The following is a 23159-nucleotide window of genomic DNA, read 5'->3' on the forward strand; positions in this document are numbered from 1 at the left end:
AATGAGATCTTACCCTATTATGAAGGAAAACTTTATTTAGTCAAGAGCATTTTCTATTATACATATACATAAATTCGGGCGTCCACCAAATTGTCACACCCCTGGCGTTTGCTTCTGATCGACTGCGACGGCTTGAAACGAGATTTGTTGTTATTACAATTTAAATGGTGACGATTGTGATGTGTGCAGGGCTCAGCTCTCAAGTTAGCAATGTTAAATGAATGCATTGTTTTTGTTGTTCTTTTTTTCCTAAATATATCACATACATTTGGTTATATGAAGCAATGCAGTGTTGTTGTTATATTAGCTCAATGCGCGTTGATTTCGGCTTTGATGGTGCCTTACTGGGTTTGCTTGTGTGCACAAAACTCAACGGCGACTTGGGCTCGGGTGGATTTCAGTTGGTTGGTTGATTGGTGTTTTGCCTGAATTTTATTAGTTGGTTTTTAAACTTGGTTGTGAGAGGGTAGTGAAAAGTGGAAATCGGATGATACTAAGCTAAGACGAAGCCAGTAGTGAGTCAAGCGGTCGAACTGCAAAAAAAAACGAGCAGTAGGAAAATTCAAATAGAACTCTTGAGCGAAGTAGAAGTGAGTGTGTGTGCGTGTGTTGGCAACGAAAAGTAAGACTAAACATATGTGAGTTCTACGCACAAGAAGCTGTGGAGATTGTGAGAGCTCGTACGTCATAGTAAAACTTGATTTATGAGGGGAGGTTTTTTGTTAAAAGTGAACATTGAAATGATTTAAAAAAACTCACAGCGCAGACTCATCCAAAGAGCGGTGAAAGTATTACAAAAAAGTTTTGTGAATGGATGCGCCCCGTGCTAGCAACGCTTCCTTGAAACCCAGCACAGATTTGAGTTTTAGCGATTCCCAAATAAAAACAGCAAACACATCCATATCATCATCATCCTTCTTGCAGTTATCGTCAGCTAACTCGAGGCGCATATCAACAGAAGAAGAAGAATCAAAAGCACCAATAACAACAAACACGGCTGCTTTAAGATACGCAGCTAATATTCAGCCTCAGTCGCCTAGACTGCTGTTGCCATCACCCACATATCAATCGTCGCCCACATCCCGCTCCACCTCATCATCGCCTTCTCAATCGAGATTGCGTGTAGCAACCCCTGAATCGGATAAGCTTGCGGCTGATACTGCTGCTGCTGCTGCTACTGAAACTGCTATAGGCCTTGGTGGTGTAGATATGAGTGGTGTGAGCATTGCAAGTCAATTGAGTGCAGCATTGGATATGAAGGCGAAAACATCAAACTCAGCTGTAGCAGCTGCAGTCACCGCAGCCGTGGAACTCATGCATGCCGGAACTCCAACATCGCAGACGCATTCGCAGAAGATAAAAAAATGTGCGTTGAATTAAGAAAATAAAAAATTTAATTTTAGTAATGAAATTGTAGTTGTAGATACCTGTGTAGATTTTTGCGATTACAAAAACAACAACAACAATATGAACGGTAGTTGTAGTGGTAGTGTTAGCTGCGAGCAGCGTATTCTTAGTCCAACAATAACAACGACTACCATAACAACAATAACTTGTGCAAAATCTTCGCTTCGTGAATTTCGTAGACACAGTAGCCCAAGGCTGCAACAGCTCTATCAGCCATCACAACAAGTAGACGACATAGAAAAACAGGAACCGCCAGGCGGACTGCGTCTATTGAGAGCCCCAACGCTGCAGCGTCATAAAAAGCAGGGTCAGCAACAACATTCAATACACAACCGACATAAAAAACAACGACAACAAAATAAACCAACAAAAAAATTTTCCTATTATTTAGCTAAGAAATTTTATAGACTTGAACAAGAACGCCAATTTGCTGAAGCTGAAAAGCTACAACAACAAAAACAACAATTATATGCAACAACAAAAGAAAATTTTTTACTTACACTCGATTTACTTGCAGTGGTTCGCCGTAATGCCTCCGATAAATTGCGTCTCATCCAAATGGTTCATGACAATCCAATATTGTGGGATTCACGTTTGCCGAATTTCAAAGGTGCCGAAGAAGAAAAGAATCGTGCTTGGGAAATGATTGGTAAGGAGTTCAATGCACCTGGGCGGCGTGTTGCGCGCGCTTTCAAATCATTGCGTGAATCGTATCGTCGCGAATTGGCGCATGTCAAGTTGATGGGAAATGGTTTCAAGCCAAAATGGAGCTTATATGATGCAATGGACTTTCTACGCGATGTCATCAGAGAGAGAAAGTGAGTACGATATTAATTATTTATAAGGTAGCATGCGTTTATGTGTAAATAAACTAAGTAATATTAACCGATTGGTCCTGTAAGTCAAGAGAGCTTAATTGCTCGTATTGGTATCTATAGCAACAGGGTACTGAAATTGCAAACGTGGGCTTGCTCTTAAGTTTAGTATTGTTTAAAAGATGAATCTTAAAGCACTAAAACCTTAAGAGGCATTTTGATTCCCTTTACTAAGTTTCCATACTTCTTGTTGAACCTTTTTCTTTTTGCAATCAAGGAAGATCCTGAGCCAAACCGGTACATATGAAGAACGGTCTCCTCTTTGTGGTCCAACCCCTTTGAAACAGCTATTTGTATACTCAGCTGAGCAGAGCTCACAGAGTATATTAACTTTGATTGGATAACGGTTGGCTGTACAGGTATAAAGGAATCGATATAGATATAGACTTCCATATATCAAAATCATCAGTATCGAAAAAAATTTGATTGAGCCATGTCCGTCCGTCTGTCCGTTAACACGATAACTTGAGTAAATTTTGAGGTGTCTTGATGAAATTTGGTATATAGGTTCCTGGGCACTCATCTCAGATCGCTATTCAAAATGAACGTTATCGGACGTATAACCACGCCCACTTTTTCGATATCGAAAATTTCGAAAAACCGAAAAAGTGCTATAATTCATTACCAAAGACGGATAAAGCGATGAAACTTGGTAGGTGATTTGAACCTATGACGCAGAATTGAAAATTAGTAAAATTTTGGACAATGGGCTTGGCACCGCCCACTTTTAAAAGAAGGTAATTTAAAAGTTTTGCAAGCTGTAATTTGGCAGTCGTTGAAGATATCATGATGAAATTTGGCAGGCACGTTACTCCTATTACTATATGCGTGCTAAATAAAAATTAGCGACATCGGAGAACGATCACGCCCACTTTAAAAAAAAAATTTTAAAGTAAAATTTTAACAAAAAATTTAATATCTTTACAGTATATAAGTAAATTTTATCAATATTCGACTCCAGTAATGATATCGTGCAATAAAATACAAAAATAAAAGAAAATTTCAAAATGGGCGTGGCACCGCCCTTTTTCATTTAATTTGTCTAGGAACCTTTTAATGCCATAAGTCGAACAAACATTTTCCAATCCTTGTGAAATTTGGTAGGGGCTTAGATTCTAGAATGATAACTGTTTTCTATGAAAAAGGGCGAAGTCGGTTGAAGCCACGCCCAGTTTTTATACACAGTCGAACGTTTGTACTTCCGCTCGGCCGTTAACACGATAACTTGAGCAAAAATCGGAATATATCTTTTCTAAACTCAGTTCACGTACTTATCTGAACTCACTTTGTATTGGTGTAAGAATGGCCGAAATCCGACTATGACTACGCCCACTTTTTCGATATCGAAAGTTACGAAAAATGAAAAAAATTGCATAATTCTATACCAAATATGAAAAAAGGGATGAAACATGGTAATTGGATTGGTTTATTGACGCAACATATAACTTTAGAAAAAAACTTTGTAAAATGGGTGTGACACCTACCATATTAAGTAGAAGAAAATGAAAAAGTTTTGCAGGGCGAAATCAAAAGCCCTTGGAATCATGGCAGGAATACTGCCATGCGGTACCCGAAAGATGATGTTCTGGGTCATCCCTGGTTCACCTTTATGGCGATATCTCGGCAAGGCGTCCACCTATAGAACTAAGGCCCATTCCCTTTTAAAATACTCATTAACACCTTTCATTTGATACCCATATCGTACAAACAAATTCTAGAGTGAACCCTGATCCACCTTTATGTGCGATATTTCGAAAAGGCGTCCACCTATAGAACTAAGCCCACGCCTTTTAAAATTCTCGTTAACATCTTTCAATTGATACCCATATCGTACAAACAAACTCTAGAGTCAGCCCTGGTCCACCTTTTTGGCGATATCCCTAAATCCACCTATAGAACTATGGCTCACTCCCTCTTAAAATGCTCTTTAATACCTTCCATTTGATACCCATGTCATACAAACACATTCCAGGGTTACCCTAGGTTCATTTTCCTACATGGTAATTTTCCCTTATTTTGTCTCCAAAGCTCTCAGCTGAGTATGTAATGTTCGGTTACACCCGAACTTAGCCTTCCTTACTTGTTCTACTTACTTATATACCTACCTATCCTTAAACAAATTTGTTTGCATGAATAGGTTAATAGATAAGCTTATGTAAGCTTTACCGACGAACCATTTCGCCTAGTTTAGATTCAATAAATATTAAGTAGGCCATGCTATTCGACGCTGAATATTATAGAATTATAATTGAGGTAAAAATTCAATTCGATCCCTAAATATGTTTGCGAAATGTATACTAGCACCTGTTTATATGTATTCAGGTATATTAGGGTGCTCCATTAAAAAGCCATGGTGTTTCTTTATCTTCATGCAAACCTGAGAAATATAGAAATGCCTCGAGGAAAATCCTCACTTCTGAATGTTTGAAGGACTCGTTTTAAGACAAGGAGGGGCAGCTTTTCGTCTGACTGGTGTCATCGCGAATACAAAGATTGAAATCACCGGTCTGCTGAAATAAGTTAGAAAAGTCCAGTTGAAGAAGTGATTGGGCCTTGTGACATTCACCACAGTGATCGCAAAAAAAGACGTGGTCGGTGTGTTACCCGGGAGAGGTAACAACAACAGTACTTTAGAACGATTTCTTTTAAATGCGTTCTTTCCATGGTAGTGATTGGGCAAACCGTTGCTGTTATATCTTTTTTGAAAAGCTTGCGTAAATGTCATGCGCCATTCTGAGTCGCAAAAGAATGTAGATTCGCCAATGCAAAGGAAAAAGTAGCACACAACACCTAGATTAGATGCAGTAAAAAGAAAAAAATATCACCTTAAAATGAAACACCCTAGTGTACTTCTAACCATTCAAAAGTATCTATTTAATACTTTAATGGTAAAAAGTAGCCTCCAATGCCATCGTATTGAAATGTCCATTCAGAGTACAAAGTACTCATCCCTACATTGAAACGTACATATCAGATTCGCTAACAACCTTGCGGTAAATATGAGTAAAACAAAGAATGCATAATTGCAGCGTGAAATAATGATAATTTCTATTCCAAGTATTCGGCGCAGGTAGTCACACCAATGCTGAGTGAATGCAAATTCCTTTGCCTGTATTATTAAAACATCAAAACACTAATAACTCTCAACTTTATAAAATGTATAGGGAATGTTTGACATATATTGTAGAAGGATAGGTCAAGGACATTTTAGTTTGTAAAACAAGGCACAGTGATGTTGGGTTATTTGTCACTAAAAATTTAAATACATATGTTCATTAGTCACTTTAGATGAAGATTAAAATATATATCTATCTTAGATCATATTCTGTCCGTAGAAGGAATTCACCTATTTGGCCAAGTTAAGCCTATACGAACGTTTTCTAAAACCAACCTTCAGCTCCCATCTGATTACGTGCCTACATAATAGCCTAGGCATCAACCTTCTCGTTTGCTGAAAACGATCTCTTTAGCAGAGAGATCACAAAGTGCTTCTAATATAAATCTTCGTTGTTGGGCGATGTGTACGCATACGAAGAAGATGATATTGCCAGCATCGAAGCGGTGCTTCTCGCGCCTTAAGACAAGGACATTCTTCTCGCTTCTGTTCCGCTGTCATATATTGCTCTTAGCTCTTTGGAGAGAACTTGTAATGGTATGGTTCCAGCAACGACCAGCACAGCTTCTGCCTGGATCGTGCGGTAAGCCGAAACTATTTGCAGCGCTTCTCTACTTTGCACCGAGGTGAAGGTGCTTCCGTGCTTTGGGTGTTGCATTGCGTCCGTCCAGATTTCTGCGAGTATAGACTCCGCGTCTGATGCAAGAAGCTTACTTGTATATGATTTTGCACCGCCTGTGTTTGCTTTTAATCTACTCAGTTTCGCTATTGTATGCGCAGCCCTTTCGCAGGCTCCTCGGATGTGAACTAACCATTAAGCTTTGACCACCGATATTTTGTTGATGTGCATGGTTCTATTTGCTGGAACCCTGGACTGTTCCGCCTTTTGTCTTTACCTTTCTTTGGTCGTTATTAGTTTCATGCGTTATATACCGGGCTCTAAGGTAATCGCTTAATATTTATAGCAGATATTGTGGCTCCTTGAAAGTGCTTTCTAGTTGACAAGCAATACTATCGGTATTCTTCAGCGACAAGCTGTCTTGACTTCGTTTATAACTTCTGCTTGCGCATCCGTTGTAGAGTGTCCTTTCCAAAGATGTTCTTGTAAGGCGTTGTTACAGGAGGCTCTCCATCAATAAGCATGCGCTGTCCAACAATCACAGTGACCGGCAAGACGATAGCCAGCTTTTTATAGCAAACCTAATTGCCCCCATGGGTATTCCATTAGGCTTCGGGTACTTTCCAGATTTAGTAGTGGGCGGAGGGAGCAGTTTTTACTCTTCTTGCTGGAATGGTTCCACGTTGCGGTCTTCTTGAGTAACATGCCATCTCCACAGGACCGTTAGATGGTTTGAAGTTCTTCTTGATGGAATGGTTCCACGTTGCGGTCTTCTTGAGTAACATGCCATCTCCACAGGACCGTTACATGGTTAGAAGTTCTTATTGCTGGAATGGTTCCACGTTGCGGTCTTCTAGAGTAACGTGCCCATCTCCACAGGATCGTTAGATGGTAAACAGAACGCCCGCAATGTTTCTTGTTTTGAGTTGTAACTTTTACTTGATTTAATTGGTTTAGACTTGATTTAGCGTTGCTAAACTTTACATATCTTAACTTGAATCACATTAACTGGAATTGACTTCGTTAACTTACGGATTCGCTCAAACATTATAAGACTATTTCCGTACCAATGGGAGCCAATTTAGCAAAACGGATGACAATATATTATATAAATCGACTTTCATAGTGTATATGACAACTTCATAGTGCACTATATTCTTTATTGATTATCATCGCTAACATAATTTTTTGCTGGGCATTAAGCTATTTATATGCTCACTTATGTACAACTTCTATGTGGTTAAAAATATCACAAGAATTACCAAGCCATCTTTAGAAAATAGCATACTGAGCCATATACGACATTCCATATACAGCATTTCAATAACTAACTTCCCATTTAATATTAAGCGTAAGTCCAAGCCCAAAAAATCGATTGCCTCACACAATCTTGCCATTTATTTTGAGTTTTAGATCGGTTATTCTTGTGACGCTCCCCAAAATTGTGCCACATTTTTCTACATATGCTACAAAAATGCCAGAAGGCTGAATGCGATCATCAAAACCACTCAAGCCAGTCAGCCAACCAATTGTTGAAAATTGGCTTCACATGCGCATAAGGAAGGAGGCAATAGCACAACCACAGGGCTCATCAACAACCCCCTGTTTTGTCTATTTACTCTTATGGCTTATGTATGAGCTATGGGTCTTGATCGTAACTTGATTGTCATCGTTTGTAAGGTTTACAAACAAACATAGATTCTTACATATTTTACTTATTTATGCTCGTCTTTTGTGTGCCTTTTTTGTTTTGGCACAATTTTTAGCTCATTTGCTTAATAAATCGTAAATGAACCTATAGCCTTTATACAAGCATTATTCCATTTTTAAGCGTGTTTATGTTTGCGTGTGTGTGTGTCTTAGCAGTGGCTTAGACAGCGGGGGATTTAACATTTAAATTAATAAACTATTTATCCTCTTTATTCCGGCCCTCGGTGGGATATTAAAACGAAAATGAGCATTGGATTACGCCCTTCTCCACGCGACTCATTTCTGGGTAGCTTTCTCAGTAGCTCATAATAATTATAGCTCTTTGAGTTATAACAATAAATGGACGATGGCTACAATTGTGTTGATGCTTAAGTGCCTTTTACTGATTCTTCATCTTTTTTGTCGTTAAAACTTCACCAGCATTTTCTATTCCTTAGTTTAGCTGAAGTTAATAGGAAATTCATTACTAAGCGGAGCCTTTCTCTTGATCGTTCTTGGCAAATATATTTTTGCTTGAGCCCTCAAGAGAACGAAAATCGATACTGATGATGGCACAGCGCCGAAACCGGTTTGTCTCGAAACCAAATTTGACAAGGGATGACGGAAAATCGCTCCTTCTTCAAGACCTTTTCTAGACCTACTCAGATCACCGATTTGTAAAATAAAGTGCCAGTTAGCGTCAACCGAAGTTGGTAGGAACGGACTTTAAGATTCCAAAGTCCATCTCAAATGCCCCGTAGCGGTTATTGAGCCTATGCCACTGCTCATACAAGTAAGACTAACTGTTCTATAATAGGCTTGCACACATTTAGTAGTACAACTGTTCATATATCCAATGGTTGATTTGTCCAGAAGTTCATTTTATTTATAAGTTTGATTCGCTGATAATTTTCATTCCGTTTGTTATTCTGTTATCCTCTTGTGATCGCGTTTCTTACTTATAGTTATGAAGAATGCATTTAAACAACGCATAAAACCAAGCAATTATCGCCAATACGACCACTTACTGGTAGAAGGCCGCTTGTATCAGTCGTTGGTAGAAAGGGGGAACAAATTTCAATTCAGCATAGCAGCATAGCGATACTCTCGACATTCGATACCGATATTATCTGTACGATAGTTTAAAAACGATATTTTTACTAACCGTGCATATAAACCCTGGTATAGTACCGAGGTGGCTGGGTCGTGGAGACGCAATACTGATTCTGGACTTAGAATGTTAAGGTATTGCTATTCGTTTAAGCTCCACTTTTCGTAGGGGGGAGTACTTATGGTTCTTGTACTTAGTCCACCCCGGTTTCAAATAGGTTTGCATTTAGTAGAAGGGCAACTCCATAGAAGAAAAACTTTTGAAATATGAAATTGTTGTCGATATTTTTAACACCAAACCTCTTCTATATTGTTGGGTACGTGAATTGATATTCGAAACATTTTCATTTTCTCTTGGGCAGTACTGCACAAAACTAAAGAGCAACACTCGACAAATTGCATGCGTTAAAAAACCAAGCGGCCGGGAATACAGAAAGAACCACAAGGAAACTTTGAATATCTAAACTTCCTTTGTCATCAACATAAACTAACGGGATCATCCGGTATGGCAAAAACTGCTCCTGTAGACAAAGCAAGCTCATTGAGTAAGTTTGATACAAAGTAAACGCGTTTTACCTTTCACGTTTATTCAGTTCGTCATGCTAATGGCATCTGATTGCACTCTTTTAAGTCAGTTCTTGACTTACAAATACAAAATATGGAACACTTTTCCTAAAATAAATGGGGTTCTGTGACTAGATCAATGGTGAGAGATTTCCCTCTCCAAAATTATCGCAGCACTGATCACGTGTGACAGATACATCAATCCTACTATTCGGAATTGCACTTATACAGCCACTAACTCTAGAGCTGAAAGGTAAATGTTTTTTCCTGCAAGAAACGAAAACTTTTTTCCTGCGAAAATTAGTTTGATGGTAGATTTACGATTGAAGGGATTGCTATCGTAATTTTTAACCGAATAGTCAACCTCACGTACCCTTAGCGAATCCTGTTTCTTGAGCAGGCAAGGCTCTGGCGACTGGAGGTTTACGCCGATCACTTTATCGGCGGTGGCAGCGTACGCCGGTGTTCTTACTTTAAAAAGCTTGATTTTTTATTTAAAAAAATAATAAAAAAATACAATATTAATATTAAGGAAATCAACATTATGCCATTCCGAAAAAATCCGGGGTTTTCGCCACAAAAGATCATTCAGAAATTTTCAGGAGTAGTTCCTTGCGGAGGGATTGTCCCTCATTCACGTACTTCAAAGAGGCTTCGAACCTATCCCCGGTCTTTGGAATTGGTACTGCTGCGTCTGCTGAAAAGAAATGGAGATACATAAAATGGTCACAATTTTGTCTGTATATCTCGTGAAAAGCGTAGTTTCACCTGTGGTTAACTCCTAATAATCCTGGCAAAGGGCGCATCCAGTTTTTTCGGCTGTTTTTAAGATCTACAACTCCCGATGTGCCAACAGTAGCAATCCCGACCACCATTCGCTACTGCGCCTCCTGACCCCCATACCATATGCCACCACAGAAGCTATAGGACCTACTAAAGGATTTTCTTCACTGATTTTGCTTATTCTTTCAGCCAATCGCAATATAACATTCTTTCCGAAATCGGCACCTTTTTGTTGTTTTTAACAACTTGAGGACAATTTGAAAATATGTTCGACTTGGGACATTTTATTTAAATTCATTGTACTTTATTAATTTTTTTAAAAATGATGCAAAGTGAGCATTTAAATTTATTATACGACTTTTCTTCAAGTGTTTTGTTTTAACAACTTGGTGAATTCGTTGATATGAAAACCGTGTTAACCTGCCATTGGAATCGCCTGTTTTCTCAAATAAATTTTGAACCGTTAGAAAGTGTTAAACCGCGCAATTGGATTTTTATAACTGGCAGTGATGCGCATCCCTTGATACCCCTTTCGAACATATCGGACCAATTTTCGAGATGAACAATAAGTGGCCTACACAGTCTTAAAGAGTAGAAATATAGTAACGCGTCGAACGTCGCCGCTGCCGTGCCTATATTTTTGACATTCGGCGGCGGCGTGCGAAAAACGTCGCATATCGGCGGCGTATATCTCTACTGGCGACCCCAAGTCGGTCATGGAACCAAAAGTTGGGAGGGGGGGGGGGGGGATGTGGCTAAGAAGGTTAAACGTGATTATTTTAAATCGTTCCCGCGATGGTAGGGCCTGCATCTTAATGGTACTTGTTACCGGAACCTATCGGATCTATATCCGGCAAAGGACCATGAACATGGATAACACTCCTCAAAACCTTCGGGGAGTGTCTTTATCGCTACAACAACAACATGATAGATTAACCAGGTCAAAAGTCGGACTGAAAAGATCCAATAAGGTGGTCCATGGTGGACTTCAATGTTTCGTAAGTGTGACAGAAAGTTGTGAGCTAAACTAAAAATGCTGATTTCGCGTTAGTTGGTGCAGTTTGCAGTTTCCCTTCCTTATGGATTGAGCAAAGAATATTTAGATTCTAGCCGAATTCGCTTCGCTCCCGCTCTTCAGGCTCACGCCTTTCTGCGTTTGGTTATATTTCTGAAAAAAACATTTCGGTTTTAATTTACGGTAGTATTTGCGTACCCTTCTCTCTGCATTCGCTCTCAACGTAGTCATATCTACATGTTCTCAAGAGCTTCGGAAAACTATTCGACTTTCACATACATGTCGAGTGAGTGCAGGGACGGAGATTCAAGAAAGCCAGCAGTCAGTCAATTGTCTCTTGTACTTCAATCTGTAAACATCTCGTGCATGAATTCTATGCTCAAACATTCTTCTTGTACACACATACTGCTCCAAAAAAAATTTTGTTTGCATTCAAAGCTCTGCTGGTGTTTTGCAACACTGCCTTTGAGATATGCTCCCTTTGCTCATGCATACGATCTGGTTGACTTGTGCTCTCACACAGCGGGCGTGCGTAGATTTTCGCTATGGAGAGGTAGTGGCTATGGTTAGTATATGTTGGATCTAAAGCACTGTAAGCGTGCCGTTCTAAAAAAGTTGCACCCACACATATTGGGAACAATAGGCGATATGCACACGGTGGCCACAAAGCCATTGTGAAGCTCACAATCGATAGTGTCAGATGTAGCTGATTAGACGCTGAGTTCCTCAATGATACATTGTTCAAAGTTACATGATCCGCATAGGCATAATAACAAACCTCCTGTTATTACAAAGACTTTTGGTTATTTGGCCCAAGTAAGTCTATGATGCCCCGGCTAAGGACCCGGATGACTGGCAGGACCAGGTGCAAAATGATTAAAATTCCCTTGGTAAACCAATTGGTGCCATTTCGAACATCGAAGAAGAGACTAGCGCGGCTAGTTGGACGGCCATAAACGTTTAAACAGTTCAGCATCATTTAAGAAGTCTGTGAATACGACTCACGAGTTGGTCCTTAACAGAACCGATACTTGATTACTCGAAGTCGTACATCACTCATTGCTATACATATGCTCGTGAATGTAAATTTTCGCAGTTTTTTTTTTCCTATGTTCGCACAACGTTCATATAAACTTGGTCCATTTTGATTGAACTTAAAAAAAATCGTAAATGCGGTAGCAGCCCCTTCTCCATGCCGTACTTACTTTGTCGAGTACATTTTGCGCTCAATTGATATGACGATCTTGCCGTGGATCGTTTTATTAACAAGTGTGACTGTGTGAATATGTGTGTGTGTGTGTGTGTGTGTGTGTGTGTGTGTGAGTTTTCGCCCTCTACATGTTTGAATGTTGCTGAGATGAGGCTTTTTTATTGGCATCAAACCAACGACGTAAAGGCGGCGACATTCACAACCAACTCATCCAAGCCAAAGCAGTAGTGGTTGTGAAATATTTGTAAAATAATTCTGTACAAGACATATGTAGATATGCGGGTTCGGTTAGACGGAAACACTCATATCAAATGCAACAAAAAAAAAAGCTAACTTAAAAAAATTCATTTATTATACAAAATAAATTTTAATGATTGCCATAGACGTTGTTGTTGCTACAATTGCTTTTAAGTTCTGTCAAGAGCCGTTGAGCTGATTCAGAGCAATAACCAAAGCCTCGAAACGATCCATAATTGTTCGTACGTACGTTCATACACATACACATACATATGTAAGTACTTACGTACTTGATATTAAATAATCTCGACTCAGCCCGATCGCAATAAGACCAATTCAACCAACGTTCGCTCAACCATTTGCCATTTGCGCGCCTGGTGGCACTTTTGAGGCATCTCGTCTTATCAGCTTAAACACATAAATAGCCATAAAATCGTATACAACAAGCAAAAAGTTTTGTCGTCTGCACGGCATTTGTTGTGGGGCCGTCTCGGTTTTGCTAGCTGATGGCTAGCGGCTAGCGTTGTACTTACAGACGTGCGGGGTTGACTTGCCGAGCCGTATTACGAATTCGAGTGCGCCAGTTTGCTTAAATGATTTTGAGTGTATTGGAGGACTGCATGTATGTATGTTTGTCCGCTTATTTCATCAACATCATCATCATCAAGTACTTGCAGATGTAGGGGTGTAGTTACTTACGTAGATATGTTCAACAATACCGCTTTTTGTGGTACAGTCAATTAAGTTGGCTGCTTGATGGCTGGAATGTTTTGTTGCTTATTGTTGTTGTTGTTTTAATCTCGTCTTCCTGTATTTTTTTCATTTAAAACAAATTCAAATTCACTTCATTTAAGCTCAAATGTGTTGCACATGTGTTTGTATGCATGTGCATTGGCGGAACGCGGTTAAATAATCTTTTTGGGGGTGGAATTTGCTCTTAAAAATTAACATCAATTTTAAGATTTAACCAAAACTATAAATGTTTGGTCTCAAGGGGTTTTTGTTTATCAGTTACTAGCAGACCCGGCAGGCGTTGTTCTGCCCTAAATTTGGTATATCTGCATACATTTTAATAAGGTTTTTCCGTCTGGCTCTTCCCTCCCCCCTCTTCACTTTTCCTAATTCTTTTATTCACTCCTCCCTCCGTCCTTTTCGCTTCATCTATCTCCATCTTCGTCTCATTCTATCTCTTTCTCAGTCTCCTCTCTTTTCTCTTCTCTCAAGTTTTTCTCCTTCTTCTTGATCTCTTATTGACAAACCCAGAGGGTGGTATGTATTTTGTTCCAGTACCATTCCGAGTCTCAGTCCCAGTCCCACTCCGAGTCTCAGTCTCAGTCCCAGTCCTAGTCCTAATCCCAGTCCTAGTTCGTCTCTGGTCTACGTTCCGAAAAAAAAGCATCGTAAATACTAATATAGGCAAATTTATATACCAAATTTCAGGCAAATCGAATAGGACGTATGTAAATAGGTATGTGGATATTATTAATTCATGTCTTTATTACGGCTTCGCATGCATATTTATCAGTTTTGCCAGGTTGATGCGACTAAATCGAATATCACAATGAAAATGACTTTCAAGCTCTCAGCCACAGCTTTCATTTGATATCCATATTACACACACATTCTAGAGGTATCTGGGTCCATGTTTTGGCCCATATCTCGAGACCCTAGTCACCCAGGGGTGTGAAAATTACCCTATACTAAAGCACCCATCAACAGCTTTCATTTGTTATCCATATTCTATAAACACATTCTAGGGGTACCGGGGTCCACGTTTTGGCCTATATCTCGAGACTCTGTACGGCGATCCTGAATTTTCTTTACTATAAACCTCACGGAGCCCGACACCTTTCCAAGGAATGCAAAACCGTGGAAATCGGTTCGTGCGTTCTGGAGTTATAGAAAGGAAAACGCGACTTATTTTTATATTATAGATTAAGAAAAACAGCAGTAACTACACCGATCTCCAGCTGGTAGAATCCTCATATCGAAAATATGGGATTATTGTGATTCTAGTTCGATTTGCAGGAAATTGTTACAGCTCTTCAAACATTTTCATCATAAGAGCCAGGACCTATGAACTGAGTTGATTTCCTACTCATCGAAGCTTATTTTAGATCTGATCACCTACCAAGCCTCTTATCTCGATAGACAACCGACTACATCAGCACATAACGCTGAACTTACGTCAATTTTAACGTATTCGAAGGGGTCGCGTCCCATAATTTTTTAGAGCGTTATCGCTGCCATGGAGATGGCTTTCTGCTGCCGATAACGATATGGTATCGAATCGCATTGAAGCAGTAGACCGATAGGCAGAGTACCATAGTTTTGTACGAATTTTTTAGCCGGAGTGAGACAGACGCGGCATTTTAAACGGCTCAATCCCCTAATCGGAATCAAATGAGGCTATAAATCATGTTGATGGTCGATCAGCATATACGGATCAAATGTGGAGATCACCTCGGAGTCGGCAAATATCCCTTCGGGTGCTGCAGAAACTATGGTCAATTGTGAATCTTACTAAACAAAACAGAAGGAAAGGCCTGTGGCATCAAAGTAAAATCGGACCCTAAAAAATGCGAGAGCTCTTTTTGTCGGGAATTCATTGTGCATCCGCTGGTAAAATCGAAAACCAAATATGTGCCTACAATTATCATGAACTCAGAGAGTTTAAAGAAACCACCAAAAAATGTTAAAGTTTCAAAAGTGATGGAATATGATGATATCACCGTACGGAAGCCACAATGCGTTGGGTGTGTGGAAGTTAGTTACCTAACGCATGGTTTCAACCTACAGGACTCTGTCGGCATTTTTCGTTCCTGAATTAAACTACCTGGTATCTGCCAACTAGTACTCCGAAAGCCTTTATTTAGCAAATCATCCGCAATGTTTATTAAATAAAACTAGTAAAGGTTCCGCGGGTTCGAATCGAGCTCAAGGCCTAACAATAATTATTTTATCATTATTATTGTTATGATAAATTTTTTCTTTATTAAAAAAATTATTCAATTAGAATAGAAGAAAGAAAAAATTTAGACAACTGCCAAAGCTCGTTGTATAGATCCATTTCGGGAACTGCTAAATTCCTTCATCGGCAACGTTTAGGCGCCGCTGCTATAACCATTCAGTCATCACAAGGTTCCTCTTCATCCAAGTCTAAAGAGGAAAACCACAACTCAGTCGTCTATATAATTCAAAAACGAAACATCCCAGTCCGCAAAGGTTAGATAGCGGTACCCCAAAGTGTTGTCCTCTCCCAACTGTTGTTCAATTTTGACATATGAAAACTCTCTCCTCAGGCGCAGAAGTCTCCTGAGCAGACAACTGTATGAAAAGGTTCGTGTCCATCACTTGACGATCGTTGTAACAAACTGTACCAAGTTCTTCCTCCACTTGTGATATGATATTACCATCGACGAAATTCACGACCACTTAACTCACAGCGTAGAACATGCAGATGGAGTAGAAATTCGATATGCAAGTCGATAGCATTACTGTATTGTTTCTTAGCGACCGTTAAATATTGGGTGCATCATTTAAGATAAGAGAACTTTTCGAGTCTGTCAAATTGAATATACTACTTGTTGGCTTTTTTAATGCAGTACTGCCTCCCAAGAAATTAGGGGAACTTCTGCGAAATGATGAGATATGACAGCATACTTGACAGAAAGAAACATAATTAGGCCTTCAACCTCATCCATACAGAATCGGTAAGCTGTTTTCTCAAATCACGCCTCGAAAACGCCGGTATAAGGAAGATATGGTCATGTAACAGTAGAATAATGTGGATAGTCTAGGAAAAGCATGTTGCTCTTCTTAACTGAAATCTAGGTACAGTTTAAAGACTAAGTTCTGTCTTGCAAGTGAAGTGATCTTTGCGTGACAGAAATGTTGTTTCCAATTGTTCTGTGGAACCAGAAGCTCTAACACTAACCAGTTTATGGTTCAACTTTGTTGAAACTGGTAGTTTCTCTCCTTGCACTTCCGATGGATGATCTCGATGATAACTCTAGAACAACAACAGCAATAATAATAATAATAACAATATTTAGCGAGATACCACCAAAGAGATTAGCGCCGTTTTTTTCCACCATATTTTAGAGCGCTACATTTAATTTTAAAATTCGATGTTTTGGTAACTGAATATGCTTCTATTATAGCTTCCCTCTGGCTTCTTTCATTTCTGGTTCTAAATGCGTTTTAAGGAAGAAAAGCTATAATTTTAGATGTCACTTCATAAAGAAACCAACAAACTTTCCCTTAACGAAACATATTTGACACAGCTGGGTGTAGGATGATCTCATCTAATGCTCTACTCTCCACGTATTAAAGTAAGATGTGATGCATCACATAGCAGTCATAGTGAGCTAACTGTTTCTGCTTTATGTACATGCCAAGCCTGCCAACCAATTTGTGATCCCGCCATAGTTAACTTAAATATTTTGGCAACTATTTTTTTTAGAACTTACATGAACATGAAACTTGGGTCTGCGGCCCCAAAATTGTTAGTACTAGGAATATAAGAGATGAGGTCGTAATTAAGTATACTTAAATGATGAGAACTACGAGCTGAGTTGATCTAGACATGTCAGTTTGTTCATGTTAGACTGTCTCTTTGTAACTAGATCTCCAAACTAGTTCTGCATTTTTTTACATATCTCTGTGTGGCTTCGAGTGCGTGTGTCATTTCATATCCTTATATTCTTTTCTTGGTAGTGATTGGATCGGATCAGTATAATATATTTATATATCTCTCTTACAACCGATTATTCAGAAGGGCCCTTATTTTAATAAATAAAAAGCTTTTTTTGGAATGTTTATGAATTTGTCATGTAGACCTTTCTGAGAAACGTTTGAGGATCTATAATGATTGATTATAACTCTCTCAAAGAGACAGCTAAGATCGTGAAAATCAGAGCACATATTTGAAATTTATTCAAATCTTCAATCAATTATGTGTCCTAAGATATTGTAAGCCACTCATTTGAGTCATCGACCGCCCTTATTAACAACATAGAATTGCTACATAACGCACGAATATTTATTTGTTCTAAACGTGCAATGGAAAAGTTTCATCAAATTTACTATAATTCGTAAAATATTAAATAATAGAAAAATACTACAATAAAAATGGATAATTGTATAAAAGCAAAACGTGGCCACCGGAAATGAACACATGCATATGGCGTTGATAACAAGCTAAATAACAACAACAAAAAGTAACAGTTAGAGAATCATAGCCTGCAATAACAAAAGAGGCAATATCGTCAATCTCAGCTAAATTGTAGAAGTAAATTAATGCCAGAAAGTATTCAAATAAAACAGCAGTAGAAGTAATAGTGGTGAAAGGGAGTGTTTTTTATACAAGTTAATAAATTAAGATTGATGTGTATGTAAATTTGTTTGTGTGCATGTACGTACATACATCTATGTTAAATTAAGTAGTATTAGGGTGAGCGCATATATAATTTTACAGACGCAGTGATATGACGGTAGTTTTCTCGTCACATACTTATAACAAAGGTCATGCTTTTCAAAAAGGGGCCGCCCCTGGTAATGGCTAAGCGAACCTTCCTAATGTGTTTATGTCATGAAATGCTTCTCAGAAAAATATTTCCTACTTTACCTCATGCTATTCAGATTTGACAGCAAAACTCTGGCCCTCCCTAATTTCAGTGTGAAGTTTGCATATTACTACTACATAGATAGCCAGCGCAGTCGAACCATTTCAGGTTTTGAATAGCACTAAAAATCTGCTAAAATACTTAATCGTTTCGAAGAACTCTTTTCAAACCTGTTCGAGATATATCTTCACAGATGTTTCTATAGCTATTGTTTCTTTGTCTTGCATTGAATTCGAAGTTTTCCCACATTTGGGCTTGTTCTTTTGTCCAGAGTAGATTTAACTAATCAAATTATCAGCTTTATCTGACGACTTGATGGCAAGCAGCAGCCGTGTTTACAGCTCTGGGAATAAGAAAAGTCAGTATTGAGCTAAAAAGTGGCCTTGCTACGATTTAAACCTTAAGACCTTCTCAACGAACTTGCCTAATAATAGGATCAGCAAGAGCGTAGCTCCGTGCATCTTAAAAACTTGGCTTATTCGCGATTTCAGCTCGGCACTTGTTCAGCTGGCACAAAAGCGTTAGAAGTTCGATTGGGGTCTACAGTTTACCAGAACATCTTCGAACATTTTCTGGTAGAGTTTTCGGTTATTATTTCTATAACGAGATTTTTGTCGGAGAACAAATTTTCTTAGCAATTTCAACAAAACATAAACTGTTGGTCTCTAGTTAACAATATTATGCAAAAATAACAGATTGTCTATCAATCTAACTGATTTTTCTGTTAAAAGTTATTTCATTATTAAATTTTAGTGAAACTTACGTTCACGGCGTTTACTACTTTGTTCTTATGGCCATGGTGCCACGTAAAATTCTGTTATATCAACAGCCTTCACTGTTATTTTAATGTTGTGTTAATTTAACACTTTTCATTGGTTTTCTTAGCGTGACAGTAACAAGTGTTAAGTTAAGAGAATTAAATTGACCCGTTGTTTTCTTTCATGTGTAAGATTACTTAAAAAAAATATAAAAATATAAAATAATTCCTTCATTACGTATTATTTATAGCCCGGCAACGCCACGCGCATAACCGACTAGAAAACGCTCTTCACTTTTCTCGCTTCAACAGTGAAAGTTTAAATTCCTTTTATATATGCACCCACCTTAATTTGGCAAGATATATGTATTTATGTATGTCAATTAAGCAGTAAACATGTGAATTCTTAACGTCTTCTCTTCTCAAATACATACATACATGTCTGGAGAACTCTACTTTCCAAGTCGGTAAAGATCAGTTAAATTAAACCAAGCCAAAATAGACTTGCAAATGCAATTGTTGCTCATTTTTCCCATTGCTATAGCAATTCCCCTACATACATGTAGTAGTAATTTGTTCCTGTATACATATATATGCATGCGTAAACCTCTATACAACATTTCAAACTGAGCTCCAGCGTTTGTGAATACCACACATCACTTGAAATATGTAAAGACTATTAGCAAAGACGTGAGGGCGTGAGTACGAGTAAAATGCCACTTGGCCGAGATTAAAAATTGACAATCTCAACAGCAGCAACTGTTGAATATATACAACAAAACAACTACAACATTTATGTATTGTCTCATTCTTACTTTCACAAATAAAAATGCGCTTTTGTGTATTACCCACGAAACGCATAAAATTACAATGGGTCAGGGCGTAATAATGAAATACAGCAAGAGAACAAAAAAGAACCTTAACAGAGATCAGGGTGACTGGTGGTAAGGGTGCAACAATGTTAGCTCACAACAATTTTATTGGCAGCGTATACGAAATTTATTCAACCACCAAATTAGTTGGAGTAAAATTATTATTTTTTCTGAGGAAAGAAGTGAAGTTTTATGCAATTATGCAAAAATTTTTTTCTGAGGAAAGAAGTGAAGTTTTTTGCATAATTGCATAAAACAGAAGAGAAAAAATAAAAACAAATAAAGTAGAGGCTTTGACAAGCTTATACAAGTAACGACCGTCAGTCACCAAACGATCTTAGTAGTACCACTCGATTACACTCTCACCTTCAGGGCACATGCCTCCGAAATTGTTTCTAAAGTATAAAGTCACAACAAAATCCTAAAGGCGCTTACCAGCAACACTTCGGGAAAAGATAAAGTAAAGCTGCTAGCAACTTACAAGGGCTCGTATGGTCGCCTGATTCAATGTGCACACGCTGGAAAAGGCTGCACGCCTGCCAAATTGCTGCACTCAGAACGGCACCGGGATGTCCTCTTATGACCGCTGAATATCATACGTGAACATAGTGGTCCAAAAGTGTTCAACATAAGAGAGCATAACCAAATGCTGAGCAAGGAATTTTTGCTAAATCGTCACAAACCAAGACATCTTAGCAAACAACTGCAGCCTCCAAGTGATATGATGAGATCCGGCACCTGCCTACGCAGCCGTTTGATCCAGATAGGCATAAAAAAGGGACAGGCATAATCCGCTCAGAATCGGTCGATCCCGGTGAACATTGTTATCAATATACACTATAAATCATTGTAGAAGGAGAAAGCAGACTACCAAGGGAGATACGAGTAACTCTGGTCCAACTTCGTGCTGGATACTGTAAGAAGTTCAACTCTTACTAGTCCAGAATCAACCCCTTGGCTTACATATTTTTTTCGATTACTCTTATTTATTTGATTATTATTAATACATTTTTTAATTAGTCTTTTGAATTAAATAGCTCAAGTTATGTCAAAGAAATGAAAAATCCAAATACTTAATCAAAAATGATCAAACAATTTTAAGTCTTCCATAAATTTGTTAACATTTATTATTTATGATTAATTTCAATTATTTGATTATTTTTATATTCTTGGTTAGTTTTTTTGTGCAAAAAAAATATGTTAATGTTTGACAAATTTTTTCATAACAGAATTATTGAATGACTGGTTATGCCAAAAATTGATTTAATCATTAAAGCCAAATAAAGACAATGAGATTAACTATCGGCAATCAAGTGATAGAAAATAATCACATTCAATCAAGTAATTGAAATAATTATAATTATCATATACAAAAATTCAAAGCAGTTCGAAACCACAAATTTGCTTTAAATATAATTTTTTTATGTTCTTAGTTATTTCATTACATCAAATTATTTTTTAATTTTATAATTTTTTTTATTATTTTGAATTTTTGAATTATCAAAAAAAACTTTTTTGCTTTACTATTTTTAGTAAAGCCTTTTGTTATTAACATTTATTATAAAATATGTAATATTAACGAAAGATTAAGGAACTTACTAAACAGCAATCAAATACCTAATATAATATCTAATATCATTGAAAATAAATAATATCCAAAATAATCAAAAACTATACTAAAATTAAAATAACCCAATAGCTGACATTTTTCCTTTTCATTATTTTCCATTAACTATTTGAAATTTTAAAAAATTGTATGAATATTTATTTTGGCAAATGATTATTTTTAATCAGTTCTCAGATCAACAAGATATTAACTGCTATACCAAAAATTTAGTCAACAAAAAATTTATGTTATTAAAAAAGAAAGGAACCAATTAATGTCAATAACAAAACAAAATCAATTGATTACATTTTTTATGTCATTGAAAATATTAATTACTAAAATTGTTTGTCCGTTCTTAGTTATTTAATTGGTTTAAATTATTTGACCTTTTCCAAAACTGGATTGTTTGAAACTTTTTTTTTTTTTTGAAAAGGAAATAATCTTGACTACTTTCAAATAATTTATTAATGATTAGTTGCCGTGTTATTGTGTAATATTATTTAATCATTAAACAGTCAAAAAAAATAATGATCGTATATGTTAGGGCGAACTACCACATTTGGTGGTATCAGTATTTGCTGTAAGCCTTAACTCACAACTCCGCTTTGGGCCACCTTAGTCAAAGAGTATTTGCATCGTCAATCAATAAAAATCTTTTCTTTTATTTAAAAAGTGTGAATTCTGCAAAATCGAATAGTTTAAGTTGAGGTTAATTATATTACTTCTTAGCTTTGATTCTTATCTCAAAAATGTATGCTCTTCTCTACGATCCGGCTAAAATCACTACTCAGAGCCTAAATTGATTGTTACTGAATTGTCTATGTATAGAATTTAATTCAAAGATGATGTTTTCATGCGTTCCTTGTCTGGCAATACACATGCATACATAGATCACCTTTCCGCCAATAAGTTTGTTGTTGTCCCAGGACATTTTTCTAATTCTCTGCTCATCAGCACTTGCTTAAAGGCAATGCTCATTCATGTGCTCGTATTTGAGTAGATATGAAAAATTCATTTGTAATTTGATATTTTTTCATTGTGAAATACAGCACATTGCTGGCAATACCAGATTTTAAAATTTTTCAAGTGTTTCACCAAAAATTTGCCGTTGGCGTAGCAGAAAACATGGCTTGATTTTAAAATCGAAAATACTGACATACGAATGGCTAGAAAAAGAGGGAGGGTTTAAATTACTATTTTTAGCCTAATGGAATTGAGCGTTGTTAAGCAGCTGGTAGAAAAATCGAATTTATACAGATTCTCAAGTATTTATACATGTATGTATGTATTTCTAGATATATATGTATATACATATGAATATAGGCTTAACATTTTGTGCCATAATGTTGCGAATGCTTTGATTGTCCAGTTTTAAGTAAGTTGGATAGGGTAAAATAAATGAATCGTATGCCGTGGGAAACGCTTCTATGTACTTGTTGATATTTAAAAAATTTACAAGTTTTGTGGTTGTACAAGTTTTGATAAAGAAAGCTATATGCATTGTCCCTCAGATTTATATGAATGTTTTTAACAACAAAATGCTTGAAATCGCACAGTGGTTTAAATTGCGCTGATAAGCGGAAAATATTTTATAAACATTTTCAAACCTTATTACCTTAGACACCAAAAGGTTTGCAGTTCTATATTCAAAACAATTTTTGCATTCAATTTAT

General features: G+C 37.4%; 1 protein-coding gene across 4 annotated transcripts in view; it reads left to right on the forward strand.

Moving 5' to 3' along the window:
* The first annotated feature begins 252 nt into the window (after positions 1 to 252).
* Positions 253 to 23159, forward strand: part of Mes2 (Mesoderm-expressed 2) — a 29358-nt gene continuing 6451 nt past the window's right edge. The window contains exons 1-3 of one of the 4 annotated variants that reach the window (XM_067791777.1): positions 253 to 1366; positions 1418 to 1714; positions 1925 to 2225. In XM_067791777.1, coding sequence (XP_067647878.1) covers positions 811 to 1366; positions 1418 to 1714; positions 1925 to 2225 — 1154 coding nt within the window. In that variant the 5' untranslated portion in view covers positions 253 to 810. The remainder of the gene's footprint in view (positions 1367 to 1417; positions 1715 to 1924; positions 2226 to 23159) is intronic. The other 3 variants (XM_067791780.1, XM_067791779.1, XM_067791778.1) reach the window with 3 other exon arrangements.

Source organism: Eurosta solidaginis, chromosome 5 (genome assembly GCF_040869045.1).
Source record: "Eurosta solidaginis isolate ZX-2024a chromosome 5, ASM4086904v1, whole genome shotgun sequence".
Taxonomy (NCBI): Eukaryota; Metazoa; Arthropoda; class Insecta; order Diptera; family Tephritidae; genus Eurosta; species Eurosta solidaginis.